A 19,636-nucleotide genomic window follows, 5' to 3' on the forward strand; every position below is an offset into this window, starting at 1 on the left:
ACACTTTAAAAAGCACAACCATGCCCTGACATAAATCTCAGTAAGAGCCCATGTTTTATGGATGCCGTTAAATCCTCATTTAAATGTGCCCTCTTCCAAAAACTGTCTGAATCACCTTCCCATCAAGGATTTAATGGACAATTAGCCTCCAGAAAAAAAACAGCAGAGGTTTTCTGCTGTAGCTTTCTTCATGTTTTTATAATACATATTTTAGAATAATAGGACAGTTTCATAAAAGAATATTAAAAGCCTGTGAGTAAAGTAAACTTCAGTATCCCATCTCTCTGTTCAGTGAGATCTGTACGTACCACAACACAGCACAGGGAACACTGTTTCTTGCGTTCATACGGTGTCAGTTTTGGTGCGTAGTCTGTGTTAGCATGACGGCCACTGCTGAGCTCAGCAGCCTTCTCCTTCCTCTGCTCAATTTGCTCCATATGTCTACGACTGCTCTCATCATGCTAGGGAAGAAACCAGAAACCTCAGGTCTGATGGGATATTTCATAATGTGGGCCGAAGATACAAGGTGGCGTGCTGTAAATATACCTTCATCTGAATTTTCTTCTGTAGCTCCTCCATGGCCTCCTGTTGAGCCGCACTCAGAGCAGCCAGCCGCTCCTCTCGGTCTCTATATATACAAGGACAGAGGAAAGCAGGGCTAAAAGCTCTGTGTACAAATACAATGCTCATATTCATTGAAAGTGACTGATTAAATTAGGACGGGTGTGATTAATTTATGCCTGTAGGATCACATACCTTGCTCTTTCCCTTGCTGCATCTTCTCTCGCTTTCTCCTTTTCTTGCCTCTGCTGTTCAATTCTGGCCTCCTGCTCCTTCCTACGCACCAGCAGCTCCTCCAACCGTGCTTGCCGCTCGGCCTCTAAGACGCGTTTCCGCTCCTACAAAGTAAGAGGAAGGCCTTGTAGATCTGAAATCTGACAATCAAACGTACAAAATGTGTAAGGAGCATTTTTTTATAAGCACCTGCACAGCCTCGTCTCTGGCCTGTTTCTCCTCTTGCCTCCTCTGCCTCTCCTCCTGCAGCTCGTTCAAACGCTGCTCATACTCATTTAGCTTGGCCAGGGCATCATGTCTTTTGTTTTGAGCTTCCAGTGTGTTGATGAATGCTATTTCGTTCACCTGTACAGACCCACAGACATTAAAACCAAGAATATAAACATGCACAAAATACACACTCAAAATACTACTTTTACATTTTTACAGACTATGAAGCACAGATTCAACTTTATAAGTCAGCCACTTCCCCATCTACAGCTCTCGATGTAAAGGAGGGTTTTAAATGAATGTAACCAAAAATTTGAAGTGAAAATGTGTGCATGAATGAACGTAATAAAACCCTCCAAGTGAGATGTTATGCCTAAAAAATGTCCCCCGTGAGATTTCACAACTGCCACATGCATAGACATTGTTTTCATTGATCCCTTCTATACCTTTGCCTCTTCTTCCTGGGCCTTCTTCACAATTGCCTGCAGCTGTAGCTCTCGCTTAAATTCAGCATGTAACAGCTTTTCCTCCATCATCTTCCGACGCTGCTCCAACAGCTCCTCCTTCCACTTTCTCACCTCCTTCTCCTGAAGAGTGAGAAATGGCAGCGTGTGAATAATCAAAAAAGAAAAATAGTGTGCGTACTCTGAGACATAACAGACAACAGATTCTAAATTCATCGGTTTCTACCATTGCAAGTGTGTCCACATGGGGATTAATGCCAACACACACCACTTCTTGTATTTATGTGGTTAATCCTGATTTATTCTAGGACTCCCTCATCTTTCCATGGCCTGAGGAACAAAAACAAACTTCATGAAAGGCTGTTGATTTTGGCCAGGGGTCTCTCTTATGACTGTCTGCGGCCAGCTGGCTTGGGTTCTATTTGAGGGGGTTATAATATTTAGTGATTCTATCAGGCAGTGTGCTGACAAAACCTCTCGTTATTAGCCAGATTGGGCTCAGCATGCATGGAGTTTTTTTCTTTTCTTTTTTCATGGGTGCTTTCCGTCAGCTTGGCACCTCTTACTCACTCTCTCCAGCAGCTTCTGCAGTTTGAGCGTCTTTTCCTCACGGAGTTTGTCCCTCAGCTGCTGTGCCTTCAGCTGTTTCTCCTCATGTTTCTTCTTTGACTCTGCAATGGTTCTGTCAAATAATGGAAACAAATCATTTATCACCCACTCTTTCTCCTTTATCATAATGCACACAAGGCAGCTATATACTCTGATAGGCACTAGGGCCTGTTTAGACATTCTGGGTGGTATTCTTTAAAAGAAAAAGCACTCAGACTCAGTGAGTAAGTCTGTGACTCAGGATGCTGGGTTAAATTCTTGTCAAAAAAAAAGAGATAGAACTGCAAATGAATAGATCAATCTGCTGTTAAAGAAAGCATTTACACCCAGGCTTAGTCTAAAATAAATTTGCTTTTCTACCTTTTACGTGATGGCGAGGACAATTTCTCGTGCATGTGGATCCCGTGACCTGGAGGCCGAGCAGGTTCCTCTTCTACAATGTCCCCCCATGAGGTGCTCTGACGCCACGGCTCACGAGCTGCAGGAAAGAAAAGCAAGGAAAAATAAATAGACTCCAGTTTAATGTTTGCTATTACAACAAATGAGAGTTCAGTTTTCATTTAGATTTTTAACTCCATACCGTCATAGTCTGCCAGCATGTCACTCCAATCCATGTTCACTCCACAACCTCCGTTGCCGATGCTAGCCTGTGGTTAATATTTGGATTGTTTTAACTCAGATCAAACCTTTAAATGTCAAGCAAAATGTGCCTTATATTTACAGTCTGTGTTATTGTGATTAATCTTACAGAGAAGTCGCTCTCGTTGTCAGTCTCCAGGTCATTATTCTCAGCCTGAATCTCTCTGGTAAGCTGTTCTTCCTCTGCGATGGCACTGGCAATTGCTTCTTCATTGGCCTTCTCCAGTCGGTCTGCGAGCTCCTCTTTCTTGGCCAGAACTTCTGCCATGGACTGGGGCTGAACACATGGCATAGATACCACTTCAAACAAAGCTGTTCATATTTCATAAAAGATAAGTTCAAACAACTATAGCAGAACCAGAACGAGAAATAAGCTGAGTTATTGGTATTTCAAGGACATGGTATGATTTTTAAATCTATACACTGGAATAGTTAATCAAATTACTGATGACTGGATACTATTTTGTTGCTTCACTGTCAGGGTCTTTCTATCATTTATGATGAGTTATGTGAAGCTGTCATGGCTTACCATATCCAAAGGTTTTCTTAACACCTTTTCAAATATAATTAAGTATAGCACTACTGATAAGAATGCTAAACTCAAACTTAGCACAAAAAGCAAGGTGATATGTATTTTGTAGATTTTTTTTAATTGTAACAACGCTTCTTGGCACTAAATCTTCTACCATTGGAAAGCTGGTTTATTTCCCTTTTCAATTCTGCCACATTTGCAAGGAACTTGTATTTGTGGGATGAGCAGCAGAGCTGAGCTATTGACGTTTCCTACCCTGATCAGGACTCGAGTCTTCTACAGACTTGCAGAGCTTGCAGAACCATATGGCCTGCGGCTCTCTGCCCAAACAATCCAGAAAAGACTGCAAGCAGCCATTCTCCGGTCTCATAGGGATGCCAGGAGGCCTGATGTGACTGCCCTTCATCATCAGCAACACATGCACTGGAACCTAAACATGTGAAGGAAAGCTTGGTTTGTAGAGGAGAACACTGTGCTGATTGTTGCACCGATAGAGTAACATCTTTCAGTGGAGGCAGTGTGATGGTATGGGGCAGCATCTCCCTCACTGGAAAAACGAGGCTTGTCATTATTGGAGGTATTCTCAATCTCAAAGGCGTTTATCAGAGACTACCTCCAGAATTTGGGGGTGGAGAGGATGGAAATGCCCTGACCTCAACCCCATTGAACACTTGTAGGATCAGCTTGGGTGTGCTGTTTGTGCCAGAATGACAAACCCAACCACACTGGCTGACTTGCAACAGATGCTTGTTGAAAAATGGGATGCCATCCCACAGAAGTATGTGACCAGGCTGGTGACCAAAATGAGGAAGGTGCCAGGCTGTTGTGGCTGTGTATGATTCTTCTATACGCTACTGAGGCTCCTGTTTGTTAAATTGCCAATATGTCTTGTTTCTTCAGAAGTAAATCATCCAATCCACCAAACAAGACCAAAAAAGAGTCAATGGCAGAATAAGCTGTTTGGGCAGAGAAGATTTGGCTAATTATTCACAGGTGCAACCCACGTACTCAGCTCTGCTGCTCATCCGCAAATGTAATTTACAACTGTGCCACCATTTAAAAGGGAAATAAACAGGCTCTCCATCGATATACGATTTATTGCCAAGAAGCATTGTTACAACAAAAAAACACTCTGCCGTACACATATTACCTTACTTTTTCTGCTAACTTAGATATTTTTTTCATTAAGTTTACATTTTAAAATCTTCAATTAAAAAGAAATGTGATAAATAATTTTATTTAAACTAAAGGTGATTATTGTGTTGCACCAGTAATAATTCATTTTAGCATGCAGCTGACTTGATTTAACTTGTGTGTGATCTAAAGACTCTAGGGAACACCAAATTCAACCCAAATCACAGTTTATACCACACAATCACCACAAGAATCACAAGTGAGGAAGCATTCCAGGTCATGCAGGGCACAATAACTGTGAGGATGATGAGATGGTGGAAGGAGGCAATTGATAGCTTTTCTCTGCGAAACCATTTATGTATTATGGAGATTTATGTATTTTTATGACATGGCAATTACAACAGGCTGACTTAGTTTCTCACAGAGCAGAAAGTCCTTTCCTTAAGGTATTTATGCAAAGGCTAAACTTCTGTGGGCCAACACTTTGAGAATATAGGATATTACATCTGGAAGGTCACTGACCACACTGGTGTTTAGTTGAGGCCAAGCAGCCTTCACAGCAGATTTAAAAATCACAGAATTTCACATTTTTATTCCCGACCTGTCAAAGTTTCATAGAATCGACCTTAAAAAGTGTGGTCATCCTTGACTAAGTGGATGGAGCTTGGTGTTTACAAACTCCATTATACTCTGAAACAGTCAACTTAATTTAGGTAGACAGTCAATGCCTAAAAAGTAAAACTAAATTGGACACAAAGTGGAAAGTGGAAGCTTTTTTGAACATTGCTTTTAAAGTGGCCAAAATAATTTAAGAGATCAGTTATAGGCAACACCCTGGGAGCACTTGCACAAGTATAAAAGTCATCTACTCACAGCTTTTCTTCACAGTGAAATGTGCTACAACACTACATAGAGCTATGCAGAGTCTCGCCTGCACATTTGGTCTGGAAGTTTCTAAAGATTGACTTTGTTTAGGCGGTTAAGAACCCTTAGGGACCCTTTGCTCGCCCCCACCCTCCCCTCCCCTCCCCTCCCCTCTGCTCCTCCATCTCTCAGCACTCACAGTAGAAAGCTCTGTGGGGTCCAGCACACTCTCCAGTTTCACCGCTGCCATGGGAGTCTCAGCCTTTCCTGGAGCAGATGTAGCCATGCCCTGCGACGCGCCCCCCTCAGCCCCACTGTACCCCAAGGCCAACAGTGCACTGAGCCCATCCGTCTGGGGAGGGTCTGGGGATGGGGAGAGGGCTAGAGTGGGGACTGGGACTGATAAGGTCATGTCTGTTGGTGGGGCTGTGGCTGAGGATGGGGTCAGCTCTGGGGCTTGGGAAGGGGTAAGACCCGGCATTGGGGGAGGCGCGTCTTCGCAGGGTGCGTCGACACACTGCCCCGAGTCTTGTACACTCTCTGCTGGGGGCTGCACCGACAGTCACACACAAACACACGCACATTCAATTAAACACATGCATATTTAAAGCAATTTATGAGAGCAATAAAAACAAAAATCAAACCAGTCAATGCTCAACACAATTCAAGGCTAAAAACACAAATCATGCAGGAAAGCTGATACTGACATGCCTTAAACATCCAATTATGATCAATATAGGCTGTAAGACTGGAAGCACTGATATTACTGGTATTTAAAAATCCATCAATGGATAAAACACACACTTACCAAGTGTGTCTGAAGTCACTGACAGAATATTTATTTCATGACAGAGCAAATGGGTTTTCTGCCTCTGAATCAATCAATCGCCCTAAAGTTGATATGCCTGTCTAGTTGGTATGTCTATGAATACCAAGGAGACCAAAACAAAAACAAATGTGGCAGATAAAACCATCTCATGTTACTCCGCTTCTCCTTAATAATTGATATCCAGGGACAGGTCTGGCAGAAAGAGTTTAAAAAGTACTAGACGTCAGTACCTCCATGACGTGTTCATTCTCTGGACTTCCAACCTTCTCTGGTGGGTCAGGCTCTGCAGGGGCTTGCTGCTGAGTGTCCGTCTGGGCTGTGTCTTTATTTGGTGGACAATGAGGATGAATTTGTTGCTCCTTCTGTGATGGGACATGAGGCTGGTTACCCTTGGCACCATTCTGTTTGGGGGTGACATTGGCCAAGACAGGACTGACTTTGGCAACCATGGCGGCTGAGCGTGGTTTGGCAGTGCGTCCTCGCTGGACCGTCTCCCAGCCCTCTGCATCTTTTTTACCTGGGGAAACCGTGAGATACTGTGTCAGTCAAAAAGATTTGTTCACCGGGTTCTTCAAGGGTTTTTTAAAGATCCGTTTAGGAGAGAATTCTTACCCAGCTTTTCTACCGGTGAGCTGGTCAACTGAGAGGAGCTGGGGGCCGACTGAGTGCACTTCACTCTATCTGCCCAGCTGGGGCCTGTGTGGGAGAGGCGAGCTGCAGCCAGTGTAGGTGGTTGACCCCTGGTTAAGACACATACAGACAGAGCTTACATGAGAACAAAGAAGTGGGCACCTTCACAGCATCGCCTTTAATGTCAGCAGATGGGATTGTTTTTACATTTTAATGACATTTCATGTTATCTCTATGCAGAGCTGCCTAAGACACTTCAGCAGCCTGAACAGAGTCCATCTAACACCCTAACGCTCCACTCTGATAGCACAGGACTGTATCGGACAACAGGCCTCCGTCATGATCAATATCCATTTCCTGCAGCATCCGATTACAAAGCCGAGCGCATATTGAACTGATGCTTCAGCACTCTTTAACTGACGCTTTTATCTACACCTTCCACCAAATCTGTGCCCAAAGTGTGAGACACTCAACAAAATGAATTAAACAAATGCGTCACTATTAGTAATCAATAGCTGCTCTGTTATTTAACATAGTCGAAGATTCCTAACCCCTTCAAAAGAAGGCATCATTTAAAAGTGGTTTATTGATAGAGGGATGTCATATAAAAAATCTAAATCAAATTAAATGTTGTGTTGATCTTTACAAAATCAGAAGCGTAATGGTGATGGGCAAAGTGGGTACAGAAAAAGTGCTGGACAATTAACTGAAATTTAACTGGAATCAGACTATCACCCTCTGCACCCCAGGAGGTGCAACATCTCTTTAATGTGTGCCAAAGATCCATTTTCAAGTACCATTTCAATTCAAGTACTTTGCAGCTGAAATGTCTTGGTGCAAGTTTAATCAAAGATGTAAGTATAAATTCTCTCTGTTAATGCAGGAATCTAAAAAAATCATACCCATCAATCATGTTTTATACTCATTTAATTATCACTTAATGTTTTTCAGTTAGAGAATAATGACTTTAGAATTGTCTTTCTCTATTACCCCTTATCATATCAAAATCACAGTATAAATTAAAATAATTGCAATTCAATATTTCATCAAAATTGTTTAGCTCTATACAGAACACAAGCCTTAAAGCAGGACTAGGAATAATGTCAGACAGACATAGCTTACCCAAAATTAAGGGTGCGACGTGCACCTGGAGAAGGAACCATCCTGTCAGCTGAGGGGCTTGGCATCACATGTCGCCCTGGAGACATTTTACGCACCTCCCAGGCTAAAGATGTGGGCCTGAAAAAACAAAAAAAAAAGTCAAATCAGCTGACATGACTTTGATAGCATTAGTTACAATTCCTACTTGTAAAATGCTCAAACAGTAGACTTGGCACACACTTCGGGTAAATGGCTGCCTCACAATTGCTGCATTAAATGCAGCAAGTAAAAGTTTCAGGTTGTCTCATTGATTTAACGTGTGTGGTAATTAAGCAAATTTGGAAGCGGGACTGAGAATTTCATTTCTCAATTAATTTACAGTTGCAGGGGTCACTGTGTTAAAGACAAGCCAATAAACTCTCTGAATTGAGGCCAATGCTGATAAAATGCTCTGTTTGTGACTTAAAGCCAGGGAACAGATGCCATAGCTTGTAGTTTTACCGTGCAAAAGAAAATAAACATCACCTGTTCTGGGCATCTGTTTTCTCCAACTTTTCCTGAAGCTGGATCCAGTCTATGAGAGCTTTGAAATCCCGGACGTAGTTGTCCAACATCATCAACACTTCCTGAAACCAAGAGATAGAGAGTAGAAACTGATCAATGTGTCCTTTAAGAATATCTATTCTATAATCCCATGCATTTCTAACCAGTTCTGATTCAGTTCCTTTTGAATCTAAACAACAAATGAAAGATTTAAACTCTAGAACAAAACTGGTAACACTTTTTTGAAGGGGTATGCATAAGACAAACATGGCACTGTCATAATCATGACATGACGCCTGTCATTCACATAAAAGAGGCTTTATGAATGTTTGTGAATGTGGTCATTAAGTGTCAATCTATCAGTTATTTCAACTGTAATGCAAAATTGACATTGCTTGATCCCTTTTTGCCTCATTATAGAGTAAGGTAAAGCTGTAGCCAGCTGTCGTAGCCTACTATAAAGAATGGAAACAGAGGGGAGAGTGGATTAAGATCCAGTTTTTACTTATGTAGCTCTCCAGGAAAGGAAAAAAGCTATCGGCGTCAACCAGACAGAGAGCAAGACACACCAAAACTTTCACTCTGGATTTGGGATGTCTATTGGTATAGTGGTGTATGTAGAAGTGGGTATGCTCTTAATTTATTGCATTAAATGTGACCTAATTGACCGAATGACACTTAATGACAACATTCATAAAGCCTCCTTCATGAGAATGGCAGGTGTCATGTCACAATTATGAATACCGCTTTAAGAAAAGTGTTACCACAAAACTTAACCCAACTTTCTCAAAGATTTGATGTCTTGATATATGCTGCTGCATAATGTAGATAAACAATGATCTCCCTACATGTATGCAAGTAGTTTTCTCCTTGGGACTTGTGATAATGATCAATCAGTCAGATACAACTGAAATGCTGAATTCAAACCATTAAAAAAATCACTTGTACAAAGTCCAAATATCCTGAGTCAGTTTAAAACTTTACAAATGGGCCTGGACTAGACAAAGAGTGCAAAACCTGGCTTACAAACATGCAAAGACAAACTCTTCATTGAAAGTTTGAGGACAAACAAGGAAGATGAACTCCTAACAGCATATGCATTTTATCTGCACTTGCACTGACTGACAGTTTTTGTTATCCAGAGGTGGAGGGCCATGTGGGGCTTTTTCCCAGAGCTCTAATGAAACCAACTGGACTGATTGATGGGCGGCGTGAGGGGAGTGGTAATTGAGAGTAAAGCTTCACAGTGCTTTTAGTTAATAGACAAGTCAGGATGGTGAAAGATGTGTCCGGCAGCAGGTTCACTGATTACAGCTGGTTAACAGGCAAAGACCACCGCTACAGCCCAGCATTCATTTGGTAATGAAGGCTGAGCTGGAAAGAGCTTTGCTGCTCCTCTGACAGATAAAACAACTGAAGGCACCATAAAGTGGCTTTCAGCATGTTAACAGGCATACTTACCTTAATACAAGCCTCACATAACATTTCACGAGGAATGACAAAATGTTTAACCTTCCAGAGACATTGCCATCTAGCTGGATGGGCAGTAAAAGGCTGTGACCCATGCAGAGGAACAAGAACAAACAGGTAAAACCAATATCCAAGGAAGTGACCTCATGTTAATGATTCAGGGAAAGGGAGCTGGTTTTCTATCACTTTAAACAAAATATATCAATTCAAATAAAACAACTCAGTTGGCTCCCAATAATCATCAACAGCCCATATCTTCATTGTTTAGTCTTTTTAATTAATCAGATGAATCAAAGATGAGATAAAGAAACCGTTAATGGAAGCTAATGAGGTCTTTGTGCAGAGGCTTCAGAGGTGTGGTACTATTGAAAACCACAGGAGACGCACTGATTGCAAAATACAGAAGTTTCATGTAAAAATGTCGCCTAAAGCTGACACCAATAGTTTTTTCATTACTTCTTTTGGTGGGACACTTCCACAGCACACACATTTTCTCATATTTGACCATAAAAAAGGATCAGTGTTTGCCCAATGTTTCATTTCTTCAGCCTTATTCTCTGAATCACTAGTTAGGTGTACTGGATGCAAGTATTGCATTGATATGGCCCAACAGATCAACATCTGCTGCTGAAAGCTATCCCTATTGTTTGCTGTTGTCTGTCAAGAGGGCCAGTATCCGATGTTACCAATGTTAAATCGGCGAAATGGTGCATCCTTATAAAGTTTACAAATTATTCTGCAGGATAAACATTTTCCATGAGTGAGAAAGCATACAACTGCATAAAGATTCTCCTCCAAAATATTAATAACTATCTGGAAGCAGCAGTAAAGTAAGCAACACTTTCAATGATGGGTAGTTTGGGGAGGTGGGGGGTGGCTCTGCACGTAAGAGCTCACAAATTATGCCCACAGTTACACCAGGGCTTTGTGGCTAGGGAAATCAGAGCACTCTGCTTCCCCTCCAGATGACTCCATCATCTATCAGTGTCCATTAGGAGCTGGGTGGGATGGGGGATTACATACAGCACCCAGCTCCTTGACTTTGAGAGAGCATTAGGATGTAGAGAGATACAGTGGTATGATGGGAAAAATAAGTAAAACGGCCAGATGTCAGACACAGGCTGATCAACAACATGCTGATCATCACACCACAGGAAACTGTGCTGTGGCACTGACAGCCTTTCAAACAGACCACAGGGAGCTGAGCAAAGGTACTGACCACAGAACATCACCAGAACCGTGCTCAACATAATGCAGCACGGCACAAGAATCAATAAACACAGGAACAATGGCATCATAACAATACACCCCTGGAGCAACATCACAGTGCCACATCAAGGCTGCACCCAAACAAAACTGGAGAAATTACAAAACTGATATTAATCTTATGTGTAATTCATGTCAAAAAAGAGCTAAATCAGGCAAGTCTTACTGCAGTTAATGCTCAGTGACAAACAATATGTTGTTTTTGTTCCATTATTATTTTTCAGACATGCCAGCCAGGCCAAAGAGAGTCCTGTGTTAATTCTGTCATCAGCGAGTCTTCAGAGAAACGCTCTGACATAAAGCAGAAATAAGAAAGAATGTGAACTGGGATGGAGAAATTTTGTTAAGATCTCAACATCGCCCTCTAGTGTTCATTCTCTGAACTTTCAGTCCCCTGGAGAAAGCAGTTCTTGATCATCAGTTCAGGACCTGAATCCACTGATTCTGAAGCTAGACTTCAGGCAAATCTGTGCAGACTTACCCTGCACTCCACAACGCTCTGATCTGATTCACAGGTGACATAGATTTCATCCACAGCTCGCCGCAGGTTGTCAAAGAGGAAAGCCCAGTAACGTGCCCGCAGGTCCACTTTTCGAGGTTGCCTCGTTTTGGTGGGGCTCTTCTCAGACCCCTTGTCCAATAAGGCACCAGATGCGCTTTTAATGTCGACACCAGCATTCTGTGGAGACAACCAAACATCACGGTTACAAAAACAAACTTATCATGCACAAAAACGTACTCAATTACATATAGAAATGAAAGAACATTTTCCTTTGTTTGCTGAAGCAGAGGCTCAAAGTACTGCTTGACTTAATAGCACCCTTTTTGTTTTTGCCTTAGTTCTTATGCTTTCTTTTTTTTTTCAAAGATTGATTTTTGGGCCTTTTCATGCCTTTATTAGATAGAGGAAGGACAGTGGATAGCCTTGGAAACAGAGAAGAGAGTGGGGAGAAACATGCAGTAAAGGGCCACAGGCCGGATTCAAACCCGGGCCACCCGCGTACATGGGTAGCGCCTTAATTCACTTGACCATCAGTTCTTATGTTTTCAAAGTAAGATGTTATTCATGAATACCACACTGCTAACCTAATTAGCCACTAAACAAATGTGTAAATTATTAGAAACCTGAAATGACAATAAAGTCTTCTTTGTCTTCACAATCACACACACAAAGCTAAAAATTATCATTAGAATGTGGGAAAGAAGTTGCCGTTGTGGTGACACTGATGTGACACATTTTCCTTAAATTGCTGATGATGAAGAGTAAGTATCAATGTGGGACCCATTTCACAGCCTGTTGTAGTTTTATGCACATCCAAAGCTACTTTTTTTCACTACTATCTAACTGACAAAAGGCTACAATATGTACAGTGAGGTATTAAGACAAATACAATGTAAAACTAAAAGATTAAAAGCAATTTCAACTTAATTTACAGTTTAAGGTAAAAAAAAACAGTTATGGCTATGCTGGCTATGGCTATGCTGCCCTCTAGTGTGAGAAGATGGTACTGACCTGTTTCTTATTTCTTTGTTGCCCAGAATTGATCCTCTGAGCTCTTGAACTGCCACCAGAGTTGCTTTTAGATTTTGCTATGTAAAGAGAGAGAAAGAGAGAAAAAAAAACATTTTATAAAATAATCAGTGGTGATCCTGATAAAGTGAACCACCAAAACATATCAATGTTGACTTCAGAAAACTTTTATATCTGTTGTAGTTGGGGTTTTTAAAGTGGTGATATCCAAATGTCACAAACAGCCAACAATAGAAAGTTTTAAACCAGTTGATTTAACAAAAGTAAAATATTAATGAGTAGTTCATGGAGCTGCACATTCACAGAACACCTAATATAAGACCTAAAACTGGAACATAGTTTCAGAAGATTTCTGGCATTCATGGCCCAAACTCAAGAGCAGCAAATAAGCTTTGAATAAAATAACTGCACTGACCCACAAAAGAAGAGGGAGAGGGAGTGTGAGAGTGAGAAAATGTGAGAGGCTGTAGAGGGGGTGTCTAAGTGGGTTGGTGTGACAGGAGCTTTCTTTCATACAAAGCTTGAATAATAGATTGGATCAGAGAAATGAAACAAAGGAAAATATATACCTAAACAATCAAGTTCATGTCAGACACATAACAGAGTTACTCCTCATTGAGAATTTCAAATATAAATCCAATTAAAAGTGTAGAAAATTCAAAGCTATGAATCAGGAGGGACCAAAAATAGGGAAATATTCAATGGTTTCCTCAAAAGAGCATCATTTGACTGTCAGTCTCACAGTCAAACACATGCTTATGAAAGAAGCATCATTCTACTCCAACTATAAGGGGATGCAAAGTGTCTACTTTTACATATACTTGCCTGTTTTCTCTAAATAAATCATGACTCATAGCATACACTGGTATACACATCGGCTTCTGAATACTTTGAATGCAATTCTGAAAATAACTTATGTACTTCAACTCAGTCTCTTTAGTACGTGTATAAATGAATCACCCCAGTAAACAAAGACAGGCTATCTCATTTTTAAGGTGGCACTGTAGCAGTAGCATATTTGCTGGTATTTAAATCTTTTTAGTTTCCTATTCATTTTCTATGTCACGGGAAAAAAATGACGTATGTGATCATACATAAAATACAAGTTGCATCAACAGCTTTGGTTATACCACTTGACATCAAGTGACATGGCCCACCATTTCAGATGGGCAGGTAGACTATAGGCTCACCATGACGATCACGAAGCTATAAGACTTCTGTATTGTAATCAGGCATATGTGATATTGTTACAAGGTCACCATCATGCAGACTTTATGAGTGAGAGAAAGGATGGACCAGTGGTTATCCCTTATGTTGAAAATGAGGATATGGATCAGTGACAAAATTTCATTCTACGTATAGGCTATAGAGCAATCTGACCAATCAAATTCAAAAAAATAAAGCTTTAGTCAGTGACATTCCAATTCTGAATTTTATATTCCACTGCACTGACTGAAACAGGGCGCACAGGATTTTCACCTGAGCCATCACACACATTAGTGCTCTACTAACAGAAATCCAGACCCAGGTGAAAGATTCAACCTGCATAAGAGATTTTCAGCACTCTTTTATCATTTATCAATATAGCTAAACAATGAAAATTGGTCATTGTGTTCCAGTTGACTGTTAAGGTGATTGGGGATGCATTGATGCCGCATTTTTCTAGACCAAGTATAAGACACTTATCAATGCAAAGTACAAATATGAGCACTTAATAGCATAACTGTTCTTTAATTATTTTGAAAGTTCGTTTTATCTTTATTCCTGACTATTTATCAGTGCAGTTTACATTCTTCTCTCCTTTTTCCAACCTCCAATTTTAACTACGCACAAAATGAAGGGCTAACATCATACTTTAAAATGATACTGAGTACATTATCTGCAATGTTATGTGAGTATGAGTACTTAAGGCTTGGTATCAGCACTGATGCCCAATACAGGTTAGGGGTGAGTATTGGCAAGAACCTCACGATACGATATGCATCATGATACTTGGGTCACGATACGATAGTATCACGATGTATCAGGATAACATGATATTGTGATATATTGCGATATTCTACACAGTTAACTAAGAAAAATATAGAGATGTTGTATATGTAAATCACCACAAAACATTGGTGGTGTTCCCGCTATATTTCATGGCAGCAAGACAGAGCTTGCAAACGGCATTTCCTTTCTCTAATTTGCTGTTTGTGCTCCCCATTCTAACTTTGAAGTCTAAATACTTCCAAACGTCTTCTCTGAATTGTGCAGGTATTATTATTTTGTAAACCATGTGGAGATGCGGAAGTCATATTTTACTAACAACTCGGCTAAAATATGAGTTTTTACTTTTTACAAAAAAATCGTTATTAAGAGTTGAAGTATCGATATTGTATCGGATGTCAAAGTATCGCGATATATTGCCGTATCGATATTTTTTCACCGCTCTTATACAGGTACTGGAATTTGTGCATCACTTGAAGTGATTACAGATTTGGAGCATTGTCAATGGATGGTATCATAACACTTGAAAGAATAAACTGAAATTTTATGTTGAAATATACATCAAATTCACAAATTGTTAACATCAGCACATACATCTACTACTGCACAATGAACACATGCACAACAAAATCCTTCTGTATTTACTTGTGTGAAGTTTTAGCTGAGAAAACAGACACAAAATATGCAGCAAGCATATCAGCATGCAGCTACCAACCTTCCTCCTCTTTGTTCTCCAGAGGTACACTCCAGGCAATGAGGTTTCGAGCAGCACGGCCTTCTTCAGCAACGATCTTCCTCACTTTGTCGAGGCTGTTGGAGCGCTGAAAAGACGCCTGCAAGAAAAGGGGAATTGCACATCAATTCTGTAGTTCATCCAGGAAAAAAAGAGTGTGTAGAGCTGTATGACATAGCACACTTGATGATATTTATGGAAAATAAAAACATCACACTACTTATACAACATAAAGCTTCAACACATAGTTCTGACTGGAGTCTGTTCAAAGAGAAACATCTGGGTATATATTGAACCCTTCAGGCTGCAAAGTTAAATTCAGCCTTCTTTGTCTTTGTGGCTTAAGCCTCAGATACTATAACTTATTCCTCTATGCCACAGAGCTTTCTTGTTATCTTAACTATTAAATATACCCATAGGCAACTTCTTCTTGAAGTAGATTTTAACTAATAAAACACACCCCAAGCTCAAAATGTTCCTCCTACAGAAATGCAAACACCTGTTATAGTAATAATACTTGTACTTGTAATAACTCATTAATCAAAGCAAGGCTGATTTGACTGAAATAGCCCATAGGTAAATTTTACCCAGAAAGCCTGAGTATATCAGTTCAATTGTGTTTGTTAATGTTCAAATATTAATCAGATTTATGCAACTTCAGGTTGGCACACCCAGCATTGCTTTTGTTTTGTTTGGTCTCCTGCTGGGATGAGCTAGCAAAAACAGCAAAATATGCCTTAAACCAAAATAGTTTAACTGAGCTAACTGATAACACAGCCTAAGGCAACAGAACTGTTGCTATGGCTACCTCCATTTATACACATAGCACACCGCTCTTGTACAGTAGAGAAAGTACTGTGTTCAGCAGTAAACTGTTACAGCTTTTACAATCGCAAAATATTTTGAGGTAAGATCACCAAGGGTTATCAGCATTTCGTAATGCATCATTTATTTCAATGCAAACAAAATTAAAACACAGATAAAGAGTTCATTTTAGCTATGTATTCTAATCTAAAACTGAATCTGCTATCACATACAACATTTTTAACATTGCTCATAAAGAAAGCCACATCATGTGCTTGAATCTTAGTATTTCCAAAAGAGGTTTACAGCAAATTCAACATAAATCAAAGATTTTTAAAAGGTATATTTAATATCTGCTTTTTTTATTATGTGTCCCATCCTTGTGTGTATTTGTGAGCTGCGTTGAAGTCACAGCATTGCGCACATTACGTCTACTGAAAAGGAACGACTGGCACACACTGTGACAAGAAACAGCTAGAGGCAGAAGCTCTGCACCCGCTTTGTGCCCAGCGTGCATCATGGTTGACCTACACATTGAATATGCATCAGTGAACTTGACTGTAATCTGGGTAGAAGCAGAGCCCCTGTGAACCAAAACACATCTTGAGAGAGATTTTTTTTTTTTATCATATCCTTCACCTACGGGACAACGAGATGCTGGAAGGCATTAGCATTTCTTTTCATCCCCTTCTCACTGTGAAACATTAAGACACATAACAGTTCTGCAAAACATGTATTCATCAATTTTTAAAGTAAACCTGCCTTGCATTCTTTGTATAAGCACTAATCCTTTTTTTTTTTTTTTTTTTTGCAATGAAGAAGACCAAAAATGCCCTTTGCAGCTACTTGTTAACAAGCTTGTTCTTGTTGTTTAGTTAGTTTCTGACAGTCTAGTTTCAAAACAACACAGGAGCTGAAACCTAGAGGTTTATTGTTCTGGATGTTCAGCTCACTGTGCTCCCTCTCTTTCTGTACCATTCATAAATGATTCAATCAAATGTTGACAACATCCACAGCAAACTTAGCTATTTTGGTAGGGCAACATTAAGACAAGATTTTAGACTTAAAATGAAATGTTAGCTAAATCAAACACAATAATGGAGAGCTAGTTGTCTTCTTAATAACAAATGAGTCATAGAACAAACTGTTCTCTCTTTTTCTAGCTGCTCTCTCTAACACTAATATTCAAAGCTACTGCAAAATTATTCATCTACTTGTCTACTACACTTGACTGCATTTAAGAGGGGGTAAACAGGTTTGTGTTTTATCCAGGGCTTTGAGAAAATAACATTTTGCGATGCTTAATATATAGAAAAAACATGCAACAATCTTTTCAGACTATCCTTCAGGGGTAGCTGAATAATGACAATTTTGAGCATGGCTCATTAGGGGTTACATATGCAGAAACAGTATGCGTGTATTGGTCTGATACTACTTAATGTCCCTAAGGGAGATACCCAGCTGACCTACTTTTGCAGAGCGAAGTTCTTTACATGTGGAGTGGCCTGGGCTTTATTTGGCCATGCAGAGAAAGACTACAAAGAGATAAAAGGAACATCAAACAACACATGCAGACCTCGCTTTCATAAACTGGTGAGGTTGCTCAGCATCCATGCTTTGTCTCCTATTAAATAACTGTGGATGTTTACTTGGTGTTCATTAAAAATTGGCAGCTACTACATAGTGGACCAATGTTTTGAGATTATCTTACCTACTCAAACTATGAGCTAACTGTGCATCAGCAGCAGCCTGAGGCAAAAAAAGGCTTACAGCAACATTCTCTTGATCCACTTAATCAGCTACAAACAGGCTGTCTCCTGGACTGCACTGTAGAAGAACAAAATACAATATGGAGCAAAACTCTTGTGTTCCCTTAACGCAGTGAGCCTTTCCCATGCACCAGAGACTGTGCTTACTTTCTAAACTGTGCTGAGTAAGAAACAAGTGTAAGGTTTCCCTTTTGGCAGGGTCCACAAACAGATGCAAGTCATGCACTGCATGCAGCCAGTTTGAGCTAGCTCACTAGTAGAGACACAGAAAATTAAAGGATTAGAGGATACATACACAATAGAAGTACAGTCTGTAAGCAGGTTCCTCGTCCTTATCAACCCCTGACATACTTTTGGAGCCACCTTTAGGCAACCTGCTCCCCCTCACCAGCACTGCCACTTGTGCAAGGTGACATCGTCATCTGACGGCAGGACCAAAATAGACTTCTGCTGTGTAGTCCACACTGTCATAGCAACTTGCCCAGTTGTGTCAACTCTTCTCCCAGTGGCGATTGAGAGACACAAGTGCTCAGTAGCCCGCCAGTCCCGCCTTTCACTTGGACTATTCTGTCCGTAACTGTCTGTAATCTAGTCTGAGCCCTCAAAGCTCTGCTGAGTTAGCAGCCACTTCTTGGGCTTGATTCTCTACCTGCTGTCGTCTATCCGCCTGTTACTCTCCTCTGCATGTAGCCTCCTGTATTTGCAGCCTCTTTCTTCTGCTTTCCTTGCTCTGCATCAAAGCCCCCACTCTCTCTCCGTTGCTCATCTCTCACTCTCCTTCTGCCACAACACTGCGCAGTCATGTGCATACAGCAGGAGTGCCGCTCTGCCCCCCCATCCTGTGTTGCCAGTGATGAATGTAGCTGCAGGCTCAGACTGTGTGCATTAAGCACACAGGGTGATGCTCTGGATCTGATTGGACTCGGCATTTGATGATTCATAAGCTGCTGGGGGACAAAACACGCAAGTCCACATGGGTTGACAGACAAACCATGGTGGACTTAATTAAAACTGAGATCGTTTAAGAAAAACAGTGAGAGCAGGATGCTTTTACATCTAAAAAAGTCTTTCAAATCCTGAGAAGCTCCACTTTCACTTGCCTCTAAGTTAGGCTACATTGTTGCGTGGTTGGGGGGAAATGACAATACATGTGGTACAGCACCTGTTAAACCATTAACATGTTAAACAATGATATTCATGGGCTGAGAAACATTTCATTGATTGGGGAGGTCATAAGATCACACCCACTCAAGGTAAAGTCACGGAAAAGAGCTGCTTTCCCTCTGGAGCAGTTAGCCAACTGAAACCATCAGTGACTTAGCTCATGCTAGCTCTAAGTGTACCAGGATGATGTTAACTGAATCTCCAGCTCGTTTAAGTTCACAGCAATGAGCTAAGAAGTCATCACATACCTTCAAAGCGGAAATGGTTGCATTCTTGCTTTTGCCCCCTCCATGCGAAGAGCCAGAGCTGTTGCTACCCGACCTCTCCCTCCCGTCCCCACCTTGACTAACTCTCGGGCCGAGACGGTGCTGCCCAGCGCCACGCCGCCGTCCATCATGGCGGTTGTCTTTGGACATCGACTCGCCGTATTTTCAATGCTCAGTCTGTGAGAACGAATATAAAACGGACAGCGTCCCTCCTTGTCAGAGTTGATGGGAAAACATGTCAGATAAATACATGGCAGTGAAGACAACCTAACAAAAGCAGGAAGTCCTTTTAAT

At 40.9% G+C, this 19,636-nt stretch overlaps 1 protein-coding gene across 3 annotated transcripts in view; it reads right to left on the reverse strand.

Annotated features, from left to right (window-relative positions):
• The window catches only part of scaper (S-phase cyclin A-associated protein in the ER), a 75,817-nt gene extending 56,204 nt beyond the window's left edge, over nt 1–19,613 (reverse strand). The window contains exons 1-18 of one of the 3 annotated variants that reach the window (XM_041795831.1): nt 19,325–19,613; nt 15,322–15,439; nt 12,600–12,676; nt 11,568–11,765; nt 8,333–8,433; nt 7,829–7,945; nt 6,689–6,816; nt 6,307–6,593; nt 5,447–5,797; nt 2,827–2,994; nt 2,659–2,725; nt 2,439–2,556; nt 2,040–2,151; nt 1,452–1,592; nt 985–1,140; nt 757–899; nt 547–628; nt 309–461 (exon numbers count right to left, since the gene is read on the reverse strand). In XM_041795831.1, coding sequence (XP_041651765.1) covers nt 309–461; nt 547–628; nt 757–899; nt 985–1,140; nt 1,452–1,592; nt 2,040–2,151; nt 2,439–2,556; nt 2,659–2,725; nt 2,827–2,994; nt 5,447–5,797; nt 6,307–6,593; nt 6,689–6,816; nt 7,829–7,945; nt 8,333–8,433; nt 11,568–11,765; nt 12,600–12,676; nt 15,322–15,439; nt 19,325–19,492 — 2,685 coding nt within the window. In that variant the 5' untranslated portion in view covers nt 19,493–19,613. Of the gene's footprint in view, nt 1–308; nt 462–546; nt 629–756; nt 900–984; nt 1,141–1,451; nt 1,593–2,039; nt 2,152–2,438; nt 2,557–2,658; nt 2,726–2,826; nt 2,995–5,446; nt 5,798–6,306; nt 6,594–6,688; nt 6,817–7,828; nt 7,946–8,332; nt 8,434–11,567; nt 11,766–12,599; nt 12,677–15,321; nt 15,440–18,207; nt 18,300–19,324 lie in introns of those variants that run through there. The other 2 variants (XM_041795832.1, XM_041795833.1) reach the window with 2 other exon arrangements.
• Nucleotides 19,614–19,636: the final 23 nt, after the last annotated feature.

This window comes from Cheilinus undulatus, linkage group 9 (assembly GCF_018320785.1).
Source record: "Cheilinus undulatus linkage group 9, ASM1832078v1, whole genome shotgun sequence".
NCBI classification, from domain to species: domain Eukaryota; kingdom Metazoa; phylum Chordata; class Actinopteri; order Labriformes; family Labridae; genus Cheilinus; species Cheilinus undulatus.